Source organism: Jaculus jaculus, chromosome 11, assembly GCF_020740685.1.
Source record: "Jaculus jaculus isolate mJacJac1 chromosome 11, mJacJac1.mat.Y.cur, whole genome shotgun sequence".
Lineage (NCBI taxonomy): Eukaryota > Metazoa > Chordata > Mammalia > Rodentia > Dipodidae > Jaculus > Jaculus jaculus.
The window spans coordinates 44,886,619-44,905,960 of record NC_059112.1 but is presented as its reverse complement, the minus strand read 5'-3'; the positions used below and the strand labels follow the sequence as shown (position 1 = coordinate 44,905,960).

Sequence of the window (19,342 nt, the reverse complement as noted above, 5' to 3'; positions counted from 1 at the left end):
CTTAGGGCCCAGCCCTAAGGTGTGGGAGTGGATTTGCAATTCCGGTCTAAAGATATGCAAAGTGCCTGGAGTTCCTGAAGTATGCTTGTATGTGGTGTGGCTGTGGGGGTTTTGGCTTGTGGTTTTTCTATCTCTGCTTGGACCTGTGAAGGCAGGTCAGCTTCTTCTGCCATTATGGAACTTCCCCTGGATCTGTAAGCTTCAATAAATATCCCTTCTTCCATAACCGAGCCTGGTCTGGAAGTACATCTCAATGACCTGAAGCTGGCTGCTACATTTGGCTATATAACCTCCTGGAGAGTATATATTTTGCATAAAAAGAGGGGAAGGAAGAAGAAAGAAGTAGAAAAGAAGGAAGGAAGAACTTAAAAAGGAATGAAACAATGGAGATGATCTGTGTTTCTGAAGCAATTGGGGAGATAGATGGTAGACAGAATCTATACATTATTCTGATTGTTAAGATAGGTATTCAGCCATTCTCACATGCTATTTGGAAAGGCACAAGTATTTGGGCATGTTGCTTGACTTCTCTGATTATTCTTTGTCTCATCTCAGGGATGAGCATCATCCCTGTACCACATGCAGTTATGATAATAGGCAGGAATACATTCAAAGCCCCTTGCACTGTGCTGGCCAAAATGTAGGCCTCCAGATGGTGGTGTTTTATGCTCAGACAATAGTAGTTGCTTATCTAAATGTGAACTGTCCTACCAGAGTAGAGTAGAGGTTTATTTTATTTCAGTGCATTGTGTTTCAATTAATTTGCTTAAAAGGTACTGATTTAATGTTGGCGGGGATGTGGAAAAAAAGGAACCCTTCTGCACTGCTGGTGGGAATGCAATCTGGTCCAGCCATTGTGGAAAACAGTGTGGAGGTTCCTAAAGCAGCTAGAGATTGATCTACCATATGACCCAGCTATAGCACTCCTAGGCATATATCCAAAGGACTCATCTCATTTCCTTAGAAGTACATGCTCAACCATGCTTATTGCTGCTCAATTTATAATAGCTGGGAAATGGAACCAGCCTAGATGTCCCTCAACAGATGAGTGGATAATGAAGATGTGGTACATTTATACAATGGAGTTCTACTCAGCGGTAAAGAAAAATGAAGTTATGAAATTTGCAGAAAAATGGATGGACCTGGAAAGTATTATACTAAGTCAGGTAACCCAGGCCCAGAAAGCCAAGCGCCACATGTTCTCCCTCATATAGGGATCCTAGCTACAGATGACTGGGCTTCTGTGTGAGAATGAAAATACTTAGTAGCAGAGGCCAGTAAGTTGAAAAGGAGACATAAAGGGTGGAGAAAGGAAGGGAGGAGGATACTTAATAGGTTGATATTGTATATATGTAATTACAATGATTGTAATGGGGAGGTAATATGATTGAGAATGGAATTTCAAACGGGAAAGTGTGGGGGTGGGGAGGGAGGGAATTACCATGGGATATATTTTATAATCATGGAAAATGTTAATAAAAATTTAAAAAAAAAAAAGGTACTGATTTAAAATACAATACATAGGCTGAGGAGACGACTCAGCAGATAAAGAGCTTGCTACACAAGCATGAGTACCTGAGTTCAGTACCGCAGAGCCCATGTTGAAAGCCACATGCTATATAGCATGTGTATCTGTGTTCCCAGCACTTATAACAAGAGACAGGAAAATCCCATAGAGCTTGCAGGACAACAAGCCTACCCAAACAAGGTGGAAGACAAGAACAACAGGAACAACACTTGAAGTTATCTTCTGACTTCCCCATGTGTAACATGACATGCACATGCTGCACTCACATGCATGCCCCCCCCAAAGAAATAAAATGCATTATTTTATAGTCTGCTTTATAAAAATGCTTTCTGAATGTGGCACGCCTTTAATCCCAGCATTAGAGACAGGAGGATCACCATGAGTTAGAGGCCACCCTGAGAATACAGAGTGAATTCGAGGTCAGCCTCGAAAAACCAAAAATAAAATAGTGCCTTCTGAAAACTAATGCATAGAGTGAACATAAATATATTTAATGTCATATGACTTTCATTTCCTTTTTAATTCAAGGAGATAGGTAGAAACATTTTCCTTTTCATTATTATCAACATTCCTAGTTCATGGATGAATCATGTTCACCTCAAGGATATCAAAACGGGATGAGCAGTTGTTTGTGTATGCTCTAGATCCTATTCCACTGCAAGGACTGTGACAGCAGTTTTCAGTCTTTTAAGGTAAAAGACTGGAACTCCTCTAAGTAAAAGAGGAATTTTTATTGTTTTTAAGCAACTAAAATACGTTAAACTTATTGATATAGCAATATAAAAAGATCATTGTAATATGTTTTGCATAAGCAGCATGGGGAAAGATAATCAGAAACATTTTAGAGCCCCATTTTCTGTTAAAGTCAAGATTTAAAATTATTTTAATGTCATTACCTCCACACAATTGAAAATTCCATGATTTTTTATATATCCATTTTCAGTCCAGAAATTTCAGTAATCAAAATTTCAGGCAATAGATAAGGGTAGTGAACTTAAATTAAATAGTAGTGGTAATAAATGAAATTAATCTTCCCAATGGAAAAGCTCAAAGTTAAGTGGTGTACTTGCTATTTTTTTGTGAGTCATCAAATATTACAATTCCCTCAGAAGTGGTGACTTTATTGATACATATCAGAACACCACAGGATATTATGCAGTTTCAGGTGGGTCTGTAGGAACTGAATGGGATGGCTGCAAAGTCAATGATAGCTCAGTTTTACAATAGAACAACTATAATGTCAATCATTGCTTTTATTTTGAAAAAAAAAAATCATGGGTTAAGTATTTTTTAAATCCCCCCCCCCAATCCATGCTTATCTCATGCTGGAAAAAAAGCATGAAAAGCCAATTTAGAATATTCTTCACCCTGACATATTCAGGGTCCATGACAGAATATCCTTTCCAAAACAAAGACTCTGAATACATTCATTTTATACTTATTCAAAAGTCAGTACTCAGTTCCAAGGAGGTATAAATGAAATTAACCTCAGTAGTTACTCTTATTGCATTCTTTTTAAGACATGTTAATTGACCAATTTTGTACATGTGCATGATGCGTTTTGTTCATAATACCTGCTTATTACTTTCTTGTGGACTGTATCCCCACTCTCAGCCCCCTTTCCCTGGATCCCTTCTTTCTCACTATTCCCTCTGCTAGTGTGATGTAATTTTTTTTTTTTACTTTGTCCTCTTCCATCATCCTAGATGGAATATTGATGGGCCCAATATAGTACAAGTGTTGTGCAGGTAATAACAACTGTGTCTGTGAGGTCATGAATGCAGCAGTCACTTCATGTTAAGAAGACAATATTCCAAAGCATTCCACCCCATCCTCTGATTCCTATATTCCCTCTGCCCCATCTTCCTTAATGTTCCCTGAGCCATGAAGTGGGTGATAGAGATGTTTCATTGAATGCTGAGCACTCAGCTGTCACTTCTTCTCAGCACTTTGACAAATTTTGATTCTCCCCAGTAGTCACCACTGTTTCTTATCAAGTTCTTATCACATTAGACATTTACAAATGTTCAGAGGGGGCTGGAGAGATGGCTTAGTGGTTAAGCACTTGCCTATCAAGCCTAAGGACCCCAGTTCGAGGCTCGATTCCCCAGGACCCATGTTAGCCCGATGCACAAGGGGCACACACATCTGGAGTTCCTTTGCAGTGGTTAGAGGCCCTGGCATGCCCATTCTCTATCTGTCTATCTGCCTCTTTCTCTGTCTGTCACTCTCAAATAAATAAATAAAACTTGCTTTAAAAATGTTCAGAGACAAAATAAGCTTAGTTTGAACCTCATGCATAATTGTAATATAGGATCCAGACTCAGTTTTCAGTCCACATACTTAATATGTATTTGTGTAAACTTCAAATTTTCATCATATTCAACATTTATGCACTGCAGTGGTTCTTAATAAATGTAACAAATGTGTCATCATCATACAAGTTTATTTGCAATGTTGCTATCCTTGGGAAGTTTTGGAGACACATTACAGATTAAAAGCTAGCTATTAGTAGGAGAAAGTTTATGAAATAGTTACACATAATAAGTAAGAGTACACCCTGGAGTGGGGAAGCCTTTCCTCAGATCTGTTTAGCCATAACATAGCTATGTTATCTTGGGTAACTATATATACAACTCTGCTTGTGAGGCTCAAATGAGGGCAATGATGCAGAGTTCCTAGACAGTACTTGGCTCATAGTATATCTCATTTTTTTTTACTCTTATTATTTACATTGCTCTAATGAGAAAGAAAAGGTCATACCAGCTCAGGGTCATACATTTAATGAGAAGTAGGTCAGGCTAAGCAACATGAATCTTTCAGAATTAATTCTTCGAGGTTCTTTACCCAAAAATTTCAAAGTTCTAATGAAATTTTTTTGAAGGCCAGCTAAAATATACCTAGAGCCTATTGATTATAACACTAATTATAACGGTAACCTAGATAACATGACTAAAATTAAGCCCTGTTAATCTATAATGCATCTTCCTTATATATTCTTGTTGAAAAAAACATGTTGTTTGTTTATTTTTATTTATTTATTTGAGAGCAACAGAGAGAAGAAGGCAGAGAGAGAGAGAATGGGCATGCCAGGGCTTCCAGCCATTGCAAAAGAACTCCAGACATGTGTGCCCCCTTGTGCATCTGGCTAACATGGGTCCTGGAGAATCATGCCTCAAACCAGGGTCCTTAGGCTTCACAGTCAAGCGCTTAACCGCTCAGCCATCTCTCCAGCCCTTATATATTCTTAATATCCTGTAAGTTGAGCCTCTACAATTCAGCAGACACTTTTGTGAATACAAAAATGGGCCCTACCTTTAAAACAGCTTGTAGTTTAGTATACATTAAAAACTTGAAACACGATCGGGGCTGGTGGTGCACACCTTTAATCCCAGCACTCGGGAGGCAGAGGTAGGAGGATCGCTGTGAGTTCAAGGCCACCCAGAGACTACATAGTGAATTCCAAGTCAGCTTGGGATAGAGTAAAACACTACCTTGAAAAAAACAATATAAACAACAAGCAACAACAACAAAAAACTTGAAACACAAAAATAAAGGAACAAAGAGGGAAAGTAAAGAGAGCTGGTGATGAAATGACCATCTCCAGCTTCCCGGCTGGAATGCTGCATTAAGGAGCATAAAAATGTAAAGGTCTTAGCCATTCAATTGCACTGCTCCTGCCCCTTCATTAACAATGGCATACCTGGATTGATTGTCTAAAATCAATATGTGACCAAGAACACATTCCTCAGTACATGCAGGTCTTGTCTTTGCATTTTAAAAGACAAAAGCACCTCTGTATTAATATTTATAATCTAATTAAAGTCAAAGTTTATAGAACAGTCATATAAAATGACTCACAGTTGCATATGAGCACAAGGAGATAAAAGCCATTGATGACTACCTTCTTTATGTATATCATCATTGTAATGCTTTACTTTATAACTTTTGGTAGCCTAAAACAAGATATAATCCAAAGAAGTTATTCTATTTAACCTGCTTTTAGAATTATCATACAAGTATTATTTCAAGATAAAACTAAATTACATTTTATCTGAAGAAATTCTAGATAGTATTGGGTTATTTATTTATATTGCAATAGTGCTGAGTGTGATCTAACATTTAACTTGGTTAAACTATTAAAATTATTGCATATACACCTCAAATTAAGCATAGAAAGAAGAAAAGTTTATTAATATTCACCAGCTAGAACACGGAAGTATGTTATCAAATAACTGTTAACAAATGCAGATCTGGGAGTCAAAATTTGCCTGATTCTAAATCTTTATACTTAACCAATATAGACATTAAATATGAACATTTCTCTTTGAAGGAAAGTCATATTTAATTCAAATAATACTATGCTGTTTAGGTAGTTATTCTCTTCCCTACTGTTTTACTCTTTTGACTTTTTAAAATTTATTTGTTTATTTATCTATTTATTTATTTATAAGCAGAGAGAGAGAGAAGAGAGACAGACAGAGAGAGAATAGGCATGTCAGGGCCTCTAGTCACTGCAAATGAACTCCAGATGTATGTACGTTTTGTGCATCTGGCTTATGTGGGTCCTGGGGAATCAAACGTAGGTCCTTTGTCTATGCAAGTCTTAACTACTAAGCCATTTCTCCAGCCCTACTCTGCTGACTTTAATGGTGGTGTTAAGATAATTAAAATGGTAGAAGACAAAATTATTGATTGGCATGTCTAACATTTATTTTTAGTCATTGATAGCTCAGACAGGCTATCACAGATTACTGCACATGTGAACTCATTTAAATGATGAAACCAGAAAAACTGAGTGACTTTACATTACATTAGAATGGTTCATAATGTCCTTCAATCTAAACTTTTTATTCTTTTGTTTTGTTTTGTTTTTGAGGTAGGATCTTACTGTAGTCCAGACTGACCTGGAATTCACTGTGTAGTCTCAGGGTGGCCTCTAACTCATGGTGATCCTCCTACCTCTGCCTCCCTAGTATGGGGATTAAAGGCATGTGCCACCATGTCTGGCTTAACCTTTTATTCTTAACCAACACATCATGGTATATGATCAGATTCCAGTGACAAGACCCATGCAAAAATATTAGGACATTTTCTTTTACTTTCCAGGCTTGACCTTCTCCCAAATAATATTGCCAGAAATTCAAACAATCATTTTGTATTATACATTTATATTAGGAATAATGTCTATGCCATATAATTCCATATCCATTTTTCAACCTTTTTCAGTCATTCCAGATGGTAGTTCAGTCTACTTGATCTATTATGAATATGCACTGTTTATTCTTTGATCCCAACATCCATTGCATATCCTTTGACCTATATACTGGGTCTTGGGCATATTCTGACCATTGAACTGTGTATTTGTCCTGCTGCAACACCAAAGTTGGATGGATAAGTACAATTTTAAAAATATAAGGTACCTATTACCTAACTACACTAAACTATACCTTATCTTTCAATCTTTATTTTCCATTTAAGAAAATTATTTTTGTTTCTATCAATTTTATGAATTATGTATTATAAAGTCTTTTCAAGGTTTTCAGAAGGCAACAATACTAATTGATAGGCATAGTTCCTTAAAGTTAACAGATACTAAAGAAACTGTCATTTTGATTCTGTTAAAATTTCCACTTAATGTGGTATTCCTAGCTCTCCACTCAGCAAAGCTGAGAGTGCACAGATGTGGCTGGAGGGCTCCTTCAAAAAGTGTCCAGAAAATACAAGTATATTATCAACTAATAAATTTCAAACATGTTAAGATATTATCAAGTTGGGACATTTAGTACTTGTGTATGTGCAGGATTTGGATGGGTCCTAACACAGTGTTAATGCAGAAGCAAGCAGTCCCTCCAAAACTCTACTATTTGGCAAGGATGAGTTTGCCTTTTTAATGCTGTTTGGAGTAACAAACTCTATCTTACCAAATGAACTTTTATATGCCATTTAAAAGCAAGCACATGGGCTGGAGAGATGGCTTAGCAGTTAAGGCACTTGCCTATGAAGCCTCAGGACCCAAGTTTGATTCTCCACATCCCGTATTAGCCAGATGCTCATCATGGAGCATGTGTCTGGAGTTCGTTTTCGGTGGCCAGAGGCCTTGGCGCGCCCATTCTCTCTCTCTCTCTCTCTCTCTCTCTCTCTCTCTCTCTCTCTCTCTCTCTCTCTAGCTCCCTCTTTCTCTGTCAAATAAATAAATAAGATGTTTTAAATTGAATAAATAAATAAAATAAAAGCAAGCATGTAAGTTATCCAGTCATTCCCACCAATTGAGAGAATGTGGCTAAGATAGTAAACATACTCATTTCCAGTTCTCTCATTGGGGAACAAACTTATTTTGTATCTAGTTCCTGGGAACTCAAAGTTAAATGTATCACATTCAAAATATTCTTCTAAAGAAATTGACTTATGGGACAAGTTGATTGAGTGGCTAAGATGATGGACAGCGATAAAAATCAACTTTTTATAATATTAGCTATGAATATCCTTTCTTTTCTTTACTATGCATTGCTGATAGAAGTTTTTGTTTTCACACTTTGCTGTCATGAAATGGAACTAATTATTTTTCCATGGTAGTGTGGAGACAATCAATGATGGGAACTTCCACATTGTGGAGCTGCTTGCCCTGGACCAGAGTCTCTCCCTTTCTGTGGATGGAGGAAGCCCCAAAATCATCACCAACTTATCAAAACAATCCACTCTGAATTTTGACTCTCCACTCTATGTAGGAGGTAAGTAAGCTCTCTTTCAAATCCAGAGGGTCGCCCCGCCCTTTGAGTGTCATCATAGACCGATTCTGAAGTTACTGGTATCTGGTGCAGTGATCACTGACCACCACTGAGCCGTCATTGCAAGATGGGCAGTAGTTATGTACAAAGAACAATAAGATCATGGCATGTATGTTAAGGGACCATGTACTAATCCTCAGCCTAACTCAATGTGTCATTGGACTAAAGAAGACTATGAATAGTGTATGTCTATTACATGCTATCTAGGGAATTTATACATCATATCATTAATGTGAGTTCTTTCTGCCTATATAAAAAGTAAGTTGATTTGGGGTAAAGTCAGACAATGAAGAAAAGAATTAAGCAAGTTTGATGTAAAGTGGGGGATAAATAACCCCTGCCCAGCTCTCTTAAATAGCACATCCTATCAGCTTAGCTCAGTGTTGCTGCGTTGGTGTTTCTGTAAAGATAATAGCATAATTGTCAATGAAACTCAGTTAAATCATGATTCATATTTACAGTTTGTATCAGAGTAACAGGAAGTAGTTCAGTTTAGCTAAGCCCTTATGGTGAATAAAGAAGTGAAAATCTTATAAATGGAGGCTGGAGCTGGAAATGATAAGTACAAACTCCAACTTTGATTTTAAGCAAAAAGAATGAAGAGGAGGAAGTATGATAGAAAGAGAGATGAATAAAATTTCAAAGGCACCAAGTGGAGAAAAGCTGCAAAGGACAGATCCTGGGTGCCTGTCACTGTGTGGAGAAGCATTGGTGATCTAACTGGAGGCAGAATTTCAAACTTTAGGCAAAGTAAGGCAGGTGATGTTGAATTTGAGATGCAGTGAAACAAATTTCATTGAATTGAGTTGATAAAAGCTAACTCGTTTTATAGATAAATAAGACAAAGCACGTGTATAGGTGTATGCCCCCAATTTCTCACCTGAACAGGTTCTTTCATGGAGTTGTCACCACCCCTTGCAAAAGACTAGTAAGTTGTATGATTATCTTACCACTGAAAAGCTTTCTCTAAGAGCATTGCTTGGATTTGTCCTCTAAGTTGAGAGTATCTCTATTTGTTATAATTTGAATAGTAGAAAAAGCATTGTATTTTGATAGTTTGAATTTTTAAAAAAAAAAAACAGTTCAAAGTCTTTGGTTCAGTTCTACAAGTATTTATAGGGCACCTACCTTATCCTAGGAACTAATTAAATGACTAAGCCATGGTTACAAAGTTAAAAAGTAAATGTACCTTCTGATCTCAGGGACATGAGACAAGTGTGACATCTTCCAGTCTTTCCTGTCAGCTAGTACCATGGGCACTAAAGTCTTGCACACTAACTGTTCCTCAGCTGACCTAATTGCCTTAAGAAGGTCACAACTGTGAGACTCAATGAAAAGAATGGGGGCTAGGAGATATCTTGGTAGATAAAGCACTTGTTGCATAAGCCTGAGTACTTGAGTTCAGAACCACAGATACCATGTAAAAGCTGAAAGCCATGGAGAGCATCTGTTCCCAGCCCACCAACCACCTGAAAGTTGTCTTTTCTTTTTTTTTCTTTTTTTTTTTTTAATTTAATTTATTAGTTTTCTTTTCAGTAAATACAGGCAGTTTTGTACCATTATTTAGGCTCATCTGTGATCTACCCCTTCCCATTAGACCCTCCTTGTTAATGAAAATGGGTCGTGCATTGTGGAGTTAGCCCCCAGTTATTGGTATGATAAATGTCTCTGCAAATCATGACCCAACATGTGACTCTGACATTCTTTCCACCCCCTCTTCCGCAAAATTTCCCTGAGCCATGTTGGGTTCATTTTTGGTCTGCTTCAGTGCTGAGGTGTTGGGGGCCTCTGAGGCTCTGGCTCTCTGCTTTGGTAGGAGTTGATTTTTCTCTGCGTTGATCTCCTTCCCCTTTGTGCTGGTATCCGGTTCACAGGAAAACATCACCCTTGCTTATTTCGCCAGTTGTCCTTAGTTTCAGTTGGGCCCCTTTTGAGGTATGTTGGGGCAGCTCTCTTCTTAGGATCTGCATCTATCTGGAAAAGAGAAGCAGATTCTCCAACGGAGAGTAAGTTAGCACCCAGAAAATTGAGATAACACTTACTTTTTTGATAGACAGTATGGTAGGTTTAGGCCCTCTTATACCCCGTGATTGATGGTAGCTTGATATTGTAGAGTGGGCTTGTGTTTGGGTATGGTTCTGACTTGTTTCCCAGCTCCAGCTATGGGTCTAGTACCACTGAGTGGATCAGTTAGCCAAATCAAGAGCAATTGATTCCTCACCATGGCTGTGTACCACTATTGCACTTGTGTGGGCATCACATCCGATTATTTGTTGCTAATTACGTTAAACAATGTGTTGCTTGGACAGATCTTGGTCATTTCCCCCAGTTGCCTATGTAGCGCCTTCTGGCACTAGACACGCTGACTGTCTGGGGACTGACTCTCTCCTGGCTTCCGGCCACGTCATTCCATTTTACGCGTCATCTGTGTATGGAGTCTTCAGCAATAGGGTCTTACCACTGGCCTTTGGTGGGTCATCAAGTACTCTGACAGAAGTCTGTCATTGTTTTGGGAAACCTTGTAGGTTTCTCTGATCAAAAGCTCATTGTGGATTGTAGGCCCAAGCTGGAAGTGGGGGTTACAGGTCAGTGTCCACTAAGAAATTGAGGAAAAAGATAACTAATATACAAGAGTTAGAGAGGATAGAGATAGAGGGGAGAGAGGGAGAGGGAGGGAGGGAAGATGTAGAAGATTTAGGTCAGTTTTGATCCTACCCTCTCCAGTGTCTTGTAGTTCAGGTGTTTCCTGTAAGGGTCTAGTGAAGGTTCAGCCATTTGGTCTGTCTTTTAGGAAGTAGAATTTTATGGTACCATTGCCGTTTGTGTCTGGATTACTGTTTTCCACCCTTTGATTCCCTCCCCGCCCTCCCATCCATCTTATTGTCTAGTCCATGAGGTGCTTGCTGGGTATGTCAGACATCTTGGGCAGATTCAGGTTAGGTGTTGCAGATGAGTGAGACTATGTGTCGATTTTTTTTCTGTGATTGGGTAAGTTCGCTGAGAATGATCTGTTCCAGGTTCAACCATTTTTCCTCAAATTTCTTTATGTCGTTTTTTTCTTACTGCTGTATAGAATTCCATTGTGTAGATATACCACATCTTTGTTATCCATTCTTCTAATGATGGACATCTGGGTTGGTTCTAGCTTTTAGCTATTACGAATTGAGCTGCTACAAACATGGTTGAGCAAATCTCTCTGGCTTTTGGTTTGAAGGTTTTAGGGTAGATGCCCAGTAATGGTATAACTGGGTCTGTTGGTATTTCTATAGTCAGCTTTTTCAGGAGTCTCCATATTGCTTTCCAAAGTGGTTGTACCATCCTGCATTCCCTCCAACAGTGAATGAGTGTCCCTGCTTCTCCACATCCTCGCCAGCATTTATTTTCATTTGACCTTTTGATGTTGGCTATCCTTATTGGGGTAAGGTGGAATCTCATAGTTGTTTTAATTTGCATTTCTCTGATGATTAGGGATGATGAAAATTTTCTTAGGTGTGTGTTTGTCATTTGTATCTCTTCCTCTGTGAATTGCCTGTTTAACTCTGTGCCCCATTTTGTGAGTGGGGTATTTGTCTTCTTATTGTTTAGACTTTTGAGTTCTTTGTAAATTCTAGAGATAAGGCCTCTATCAGTTGGATAACCTGCAAATATTTTCTTCCATTCTGTGAAAGTTGTCTTTTCAATAAGCACACATGTTAACACACACACACTCACAAGCCAAAAAGACAGTACTGAGGGAAAAAAAAAAACGGCTTTTCATCCTCACATGTTCTCCACTTAACAAAGTTGTCTGGTCAAGCAAGTCGTAGATATTGTCATGATTTTAAAGAAAAAAAATGTTTTATTGAATACATGTGTTGTGCTCAACACACTTTCTTTTTTTCCAGTCCAAACTTTCAGACATTAGGGAGTAAATGATCATTTTCAGCATTTCAAAGTCACCAAGGAATAGCCTCAAGAACTTTATAAATCTTGTACAAGTTGACAAAGCTATTTTGTGGCAGACACCTCATTTAAGCCTAAGTCTAATTCCAAAGCACTGCCACTCATTTCTTCAGAAAAAAAAAAAAAAAACATAAATGAGATGCTCTAAATTATGTGGCTTTGGCTTGTTTATTTCTGGACGTGTCCTTCACTTGATTTCACTATGCTTTTATTAGAAACCATTCCAGTGAATTATTTAAAACCTTTTAAGGATATGGCATTTTCTTAAATATAGGATGAGATTCTTTAGGTCAGGACATTTTCCCCAGTGGAAAAAGAAAGTTTTAAATTTTAACCCCTTTAAGGGTAGATAACCTGGAAGAATAGAAATACTACTGTTGACCCCAGCCTGAAGGAAAGCATCTTTGGCCGAGACTCATTGCCAGAAAACACACTGAGGTCACTTCCTTCCAGCTGACTTTGTGGTATCAAGAGTGATTCAGATGTTTATAATACAAGGAGCCCATAAGCCCAAAGCCTCAATTAAGTGCTGCATGACAGAGTCAAGAGACACTGAGTCAGCCAAGGAAAGTGAAGTCTACAAGCCCAGTTTACAAACACAGCCACCTCCTGACGAAGGCTGCCTGGCGATGATGCAACCTACACTTTGGACCCTCATGGAAGTGTTTTCTTGACAACCTAACCTGGGGTTATTCACCATCCATGATATAGTTTCCATATAATGCAAAACAGCTTAGATATTTTTTCCAAAATAAATTTTATTAGGCTGGGTATAGTGGTGCATGCCTTTAATCTCAGCATTTGGGAGGCAGAGGTAGGAGGATTGCTGTGAGTTCGAGGCCACCCTGAGACTACATAGTGAATTCCAGGTGGTCAGCCTGGGCTAGAGTGAGACCCTACCTCAAAAAAAAAAAAAAAAAAAAACCAGAAATAACTAAATAAATAAATAAATTTTATTGAAAACTTTAATATGTGAACTATTAGAAAATGGTCATATTCCCATTGGGTTATCCTCTTGTCCCCTGTCTCCCACCCCCACTCCAGCTAGGGCCCTCCTCATCAGGGGTATCTGTAATCACTGTGGGATCATGAATGCAGCAGTCACTGTGCAGAGCATAATGCTTGTCAGTAACCCTTCACACCTTGTGGCTCTTAAATTCATTGTAACTCCTCTTCTGCAGTATTCCCTGTGCCTTGGAGAGTGTATTCTAAATCTCCTTTAGTGTTGAGCTCTCAGAAGCCTCTAATTTGCTGAGAGCTGAACGCTAAGGGACTTACAGCATTTTAGTCTAATGAAATCACATTCATTGGGTGTTTGTCTTATTTCCTTGGCCAACCAGGGTTTTATTCCGAAAGTCTTTCCCTATGTTGATATTTTAGAGTATTCTTCCAACATTTTCACCTAGTTGTATCCAATTTCAGGTCTTATTGTGAGGTCTTTGATCCATTTGAACTGGTTTTTTTGTGAAGAATGATGGAATTTTGGTTGGAATTGCATTGAATGTGTGTATTGTTTATGGTAGGGTAGCCATTTTCACAATATTAATTATTCCAGTCCATGATCATGGGAAGACTTTTCATCTTCTCATATCTTCCCCAATTTCTTCAGTGTTTTAGTGTCTTCATTGTAAAGGTCTTTCACTTCATTGGTTAGGGATATTCCAATATATTTGTTTTATTATGGCTATTGTAAATAATACTGTTACCCTGAATCATTCAGCATGTTTGCCATTAGTAAATAATGATTTTTTTTTTTTTTCCGAGGTAGGGTCTTATTCTAGCTCAGGCTTACCTGGAATTCACTATGTAGTCTCAAGGTGGCCTCACACTCACAGCCGTCCTCCTATCTCTGCCTCCCGAGTGCTGGGAGTAAAGCTGTGTGCCACCACGCCTGCCTTGTAAATAGTGATTTTTGTGTGGTAATCTTATATCCTGTCACTTTGATGAAAGTGTTAATCAGCTCTACTAGATTCTTTCTTTCTTATTTGGTGGAGTCTTTTAGGACTCTTAGGTATAGAATTATATCATCTGTAAATAAAGCTGGTGTGACTTCTTCCTTTCCAACTTGTGTACCTTTTATTTCTGTCTCTTCTCATGTCTTATCACTGTCTAAGACTTCAAGTACTATGTTAAATAGCAGTGGGGAGAGTAGATACCCCTGTTTTGTTATAGAATTTAGTGTGAATGCTTCCAAATTTTCCCCGCTTAGTATGATAAACTTTAAATTTGCTATATATAACTTTTATTATGTTGAGCTATGATACTTCCATCTCTCCAGTGTTCTTATCATGAAGGGATGTTGTATTTTAGCATAGCCATTTTCTGCTTACACTGAGATGATTGTGTGTTTATGTGTACACATATGATATATTATGTTTATTAATTTCCATATGTTGAACCAGCCCCAGGATGAAATATACTTAATAAATCAAGGTGAATGATAATTTTGATATATTCTTGTATTTGATTTACAAGGATTCTATTGTGAATTTTTGCATCTAAGTTCATCATGGATATTGGTCTATATGTTTATTGTTGGTCTCTTTCTGGTTTTGGTACCAGTGTAATGCTGCCTTCATGAAAGAAGCTGGAGAGCATTCTCCCCTTTTCAATTGTGTGAAATGTCTTGATAAGCAGTGGTTTCAGGTCATTAGTTCTCTATGAATGTTTGGTAGAATTCATCAGTGATTCTGTTTGGATCCAGACTTTGTTTTAGTTAGGAGGCCTTTAATAACTGCTTCCATCTTGTTAGATATTATAGGTCTATTTGTATAATTTATATTTTCTAGGTTTAGCTTTGATAGATAATATGAATCAAGAAATCCATCTATTTCTTCCAGATTTTCCAGTTTGATGGAGTATAGGTTTTCATACTTACAATATTATGATTCTCCATATTTGATTGGTATCTGTTACAACATTGTCTTTCATTCATTTCTAATCTTGTTGATTAGGATCTTTTCTTTCTCTTCTGCAAATTAGAAATGGTTTCTATTAATGGTTCTTTTTTTCATAACTCACTAGCAGAAGCTAGAAAGGAGATATAAAGGGAATTTTTTAAATCACTTTCATCTTTTTTTTTAATTTTTTTTTTTGGTTCATTTTTTATTTATTTATTTGAGAGCGACAGACATAGAGAGAAAGACACATAGAGGGAAAGAGAGAGACTGGGCGAGCCAGGGCTTCCAGCCACTGCAAACGAACTCCAGATGCGTGCGCCCCCTTGTGCATCTGGCTAACCTGGGACCTGGGGAACCGAGCCTCGAACCGGGGTCCTTAGGCTTCACAGGCAAGCGCTTAACCGCTAAACCATCTCTCCAGCCCTCATCTTTTTTTGTTGTTTGTTTGTTTGGTTTTGCAAGGTAGGGTCTCACTCTAGCCCAGGCTGACCTGGAATTCACTATGTAGTCTCATGGTGGCCTTGGACTCTAGGCAATCCTCCTACCTCTGCCTCCCCTCCCCAGTGCTGGGATTAAAGGCATGTGCCACCATACCTGGCCTTCATTTTCTTCATTTTTAATTCATTGATTTCTGCCTTATCTACATTATTCCTATCCAGGTAGTACTTTGGGGTTTGGATTGTTCTTGTTTTTTTGATTCTTCATATGGATCTTTAAGTTATTTATTTGCAATCCTACTATTTTGGTAATGTAGACATTTAGCGCTATAACCTTCCCTCTTGGGACTACCCTCATTATGCCTCATAGGTTTTGGTATGTTGTTTTTCCATTCTCATTCAGTTCAGGGAATTCTTTTAAATTTCTTTCTTTGTCAGTGACCCATTCATTGTTCAGTAGTGTGTTGTTCAATTTCTAGTTTGTGTAGAATATACGTGTGTGTGTGTGTGTGTGTGTGTGTGTGTGTGTGTGTATTTCTCTTGTTATTTATTTCTAGATTTACTGAATTATGGTCAGTTATAATAGAAGGAGTTATAAGTTTCCTAAAGTTGTGGAGATTTTCTTTGTGTCCCAATATATGATCTATTTTATACAAGGTTCCATGAGCTGCTGAGAGGAATTGTGTATTCTGTAGTGTTTGGGTGGAATGTTCTGTAAGAATCTGTTAAGTCCATTTGATCTATGGTGTCATTTAGCTCTATTATTTCTCTATTTCAAGTCACCTATATTATTGTGCTTGAATTTGTGTCTTGTTTAATGTCAGATAGATTCTGCTTCATGAAACTTGGTGCACCTGTTTGCTGTATATATGTTTGTGATTGGAATATCCTCCTTTTGAATTGCATTCTTGATGTATATAAAATGGCCTTCTGTATCTATTTTGGTTACATTCGTTTGCTACATAGTCAATTCTGGGTAAGCCTGGGCTACAGTGAGACTCCCCCCCCCACACACACAGAGAAAAAAATAAAAAAAGGTCCATACCTTTATTCTCAGTACCCACGAGACTGAGATAGGACAATCTCTATAAATTTGAGGACAGTCTGAGACTACATAGTGATTGCGTTTGTTTTTAAAGTCTATTTTGCTGGTGCCCTTTTGAGGTATGATGGGGTGGTTCTCTTCTTAGGATCTGCATCTATCTGAAAAAGAGAAGCAGATTCTCTCATGGAGTGTAAAGTTAGCACCAGATAAATGGGATAAAAAGGCTGGTACCAGCACAAGGATGAAGGAGATAGACACAGAGAACAATCAACTCCTACTAAACCAGATATCCAGAAACACAGAGGCTCCCAAGACCTCACCGCTGAAGCAGACCTAAAATAAACCCAACATGGCTCAGGAAAATTTGCGGAACAGAGGGCAGAAAGAATGTCAGAGCCACATGTTGGGTCATTATACACAGAGACATTTCCTCCTACCTATGACTGATGGCTAATCCCACAATGCACAACTCCAAGAAGGAGGGTCCCTGTGGAGGGGGGGAGGGCAGGGAGGAGGCTAACAATAGTACCAACTTGACAGTATTTACTGAGTACAAAACTAATTTAAAAAATGTTCATTTTGTCAGATATTAATAGGCTACACCTATTTGTTTCCTAGTCCATTTATTTGGAATATCTTTCTCCATCCTTTTACTCTAACGTATAATATGTCTTTAGTAGTAAAAAGGGTTTCTTGGAGACAGCAAAAGGATCATTTTTATGATCCAGCTGATACCTGCGTCTTTTGATTGGAGCATTGAGTCCATTAATTTTCAGACTTATAATTGAGAGGTATGAGTTAATGTGGACGTTAGCATTTTCTTGATCTTCATTTGTTTTCATAACTGTTTAGTTCTTATCATTTTTTTTCTCCTGTAGCCTCTTGAGTATGTTTTTCTTTTCTTCAGTGCATAGTATTACGCTCAGTGTTCTCTGTAGAACTAGCTTAGTGCTCATGTATTCATTAAGTCAATTTTTATCATGAAAAGTTTTGCTTTTCCTTGTACTATGAAGGATAATTTTGCTGGATATAGTAGCTTATGTTGGGAGCCTTGATCTATCAAAATTTGAAATATTCTGTTCAAAGATTTCCTGACATTTAGAGTTTCCATTTAAGAATTTGATATAATTATGGGGGCTTATCTTTGTGAGGAGAGAGCTGATTTCCCTTGCAGATTTTAGTACATTCATTCTTTTTGTTATCAGTGTTTAGTGTTTTAACCATAATGTGATGTGGGGAATTTCTTCTCTGGTCCAGTCTACTTGGTGTTATGTGTGCCTCCTATACTTAGATGGGACTCTCTTTAGTAAGATAAAATTTTTCTTCAGTAATTTTATTGAAGATGCATTCTATGCTCTTGCCCCATAGTTCTTCCCCTTCTTTGATGTCTATTATTTAAGTGTTTGCTCTTTTTTTTTTTTAATTTAATTTATTAGTTTTCTTTTCAGTAAATACAGGCAGTTTGGTACCATTATTTAGGCTCATCTGTGATCTACCCCCTCCCATTAGACCCTCCTTGTTATTGAAAATGGGTCGTGCATTGTGGAGTTAGCCCCCAGTTATTAGTATGATAAATGTCTCTGAAAATCATGACCCAACATGTAACTCTGACATTCTTTCCGCCCCCTCTTCCGCAAGATTTCCCTGAGCCATGTTGGGTTCATTTTTGGTCTGCTTCAGTGCTGAGGTGTTGGGGGCCTCTGAGGCTCTGGCTCTCTGCTTTGGTAGGAGTTGATTTTTCTCTGCGTTGATCTCCTTCCCCTTTGTGCTGGTATCTGGTTCACAGGAAAACATCACCCTTGCTTATTTCGCCAGTTGTCCTTAGTTTCAGTTGGGCCCCTTCTGAGGTATGTTGGGGCAGCTCTCTTCTTAGGATCTGCATCTATCTGGAAAAGAGAAGCAGATTCTCCAACGGAGAGTAAGTTAGCACCCAGAAAATTGAGATAACACTTACTTTTTTGATAGACAGTTTGATAGGTGTAGGCCCTCTTATACCCCGTGATTGATGGTAGCTTGATATTGTAGAGTGGGCTTGTGTTTGGGTATGGTTCTGACTTGTTTCCCAGTTCCAGCTATGGGTCTAATACCACTGAGTGGATCAGTTAGCCAAATCAAGAGCAATTGATTCCTCACCATGGCTGTGTACCACTATTGCACTTGTGTGGGTATCACATCCGGTTAATTGTTGCTACTTAGGTTAAACAATGTGTTGCTTGGACAGATCTTGGTCACTTCCCCCAGTCGCCTATGTAGCGCCTTCTGGCACTAGACACGCTGACTGTCTGGGGACTGACTCTCTCCTGGCTTCCAGCCATGTCATTCCATTTTACATGTCAGCTGCGTATGGAGTCTTCAGCAATAGCGTCTTACCACTGGCCTTTGGTGGGTCATCAATTACTCTGACAGAAGTCTGTCATTGTTTTGGGAAACCTTGTAGGTTTCTCTGATCAAAAGCTCATTGTGGATTGTAGGCCCAAGCTGGAAGTGGGGGTTACAGGTCAGTGTCCACTAAGAAATTGAGGAAAAACATAACTAATATACAAGAGTTAGAGAGGAGAGAGATAGAGGGGAGAGGGGGAGAGGGAGGGAAGGAAGATGTAGGAGATTTAGGTCAGTCTTGATCCTACCCTCTCCAGTGTCTTGTGGTTCAGGTGTTTCCTGTAAGGGACTAGTGAAGGTTCAGTCATTTGCTCTTTTTAAAG

At 38.4% G+C, this 19,342-nt stretch overlaps 1 protein-coding gene across 7 annotated transcripts in view; it reads left to right on the top strand.

Moving 5' to 3' along the window:
- Window positions 1-19,342, top strand: part of Slit2 (slit guidance ligand 2) — a 370,481-nt gene that overhangs the window by 343,038 nt on the left and 8,101 nt on the right. For all 7 annotated transcript variants that reach the window (XM_045161148.1, XM_012948212.2, XM_045161147.1 and 4 more), the window contains one exon: window positions 8,105-8,259. In XM_045161148.1, coding sequence (XP_045017083.1) covers window positions 8,105-8,259 — 155 coding nt within the window. The remainder of the gene's footprint in view (window positions 1-8,104; window positions 8,260-19,342) is intronic.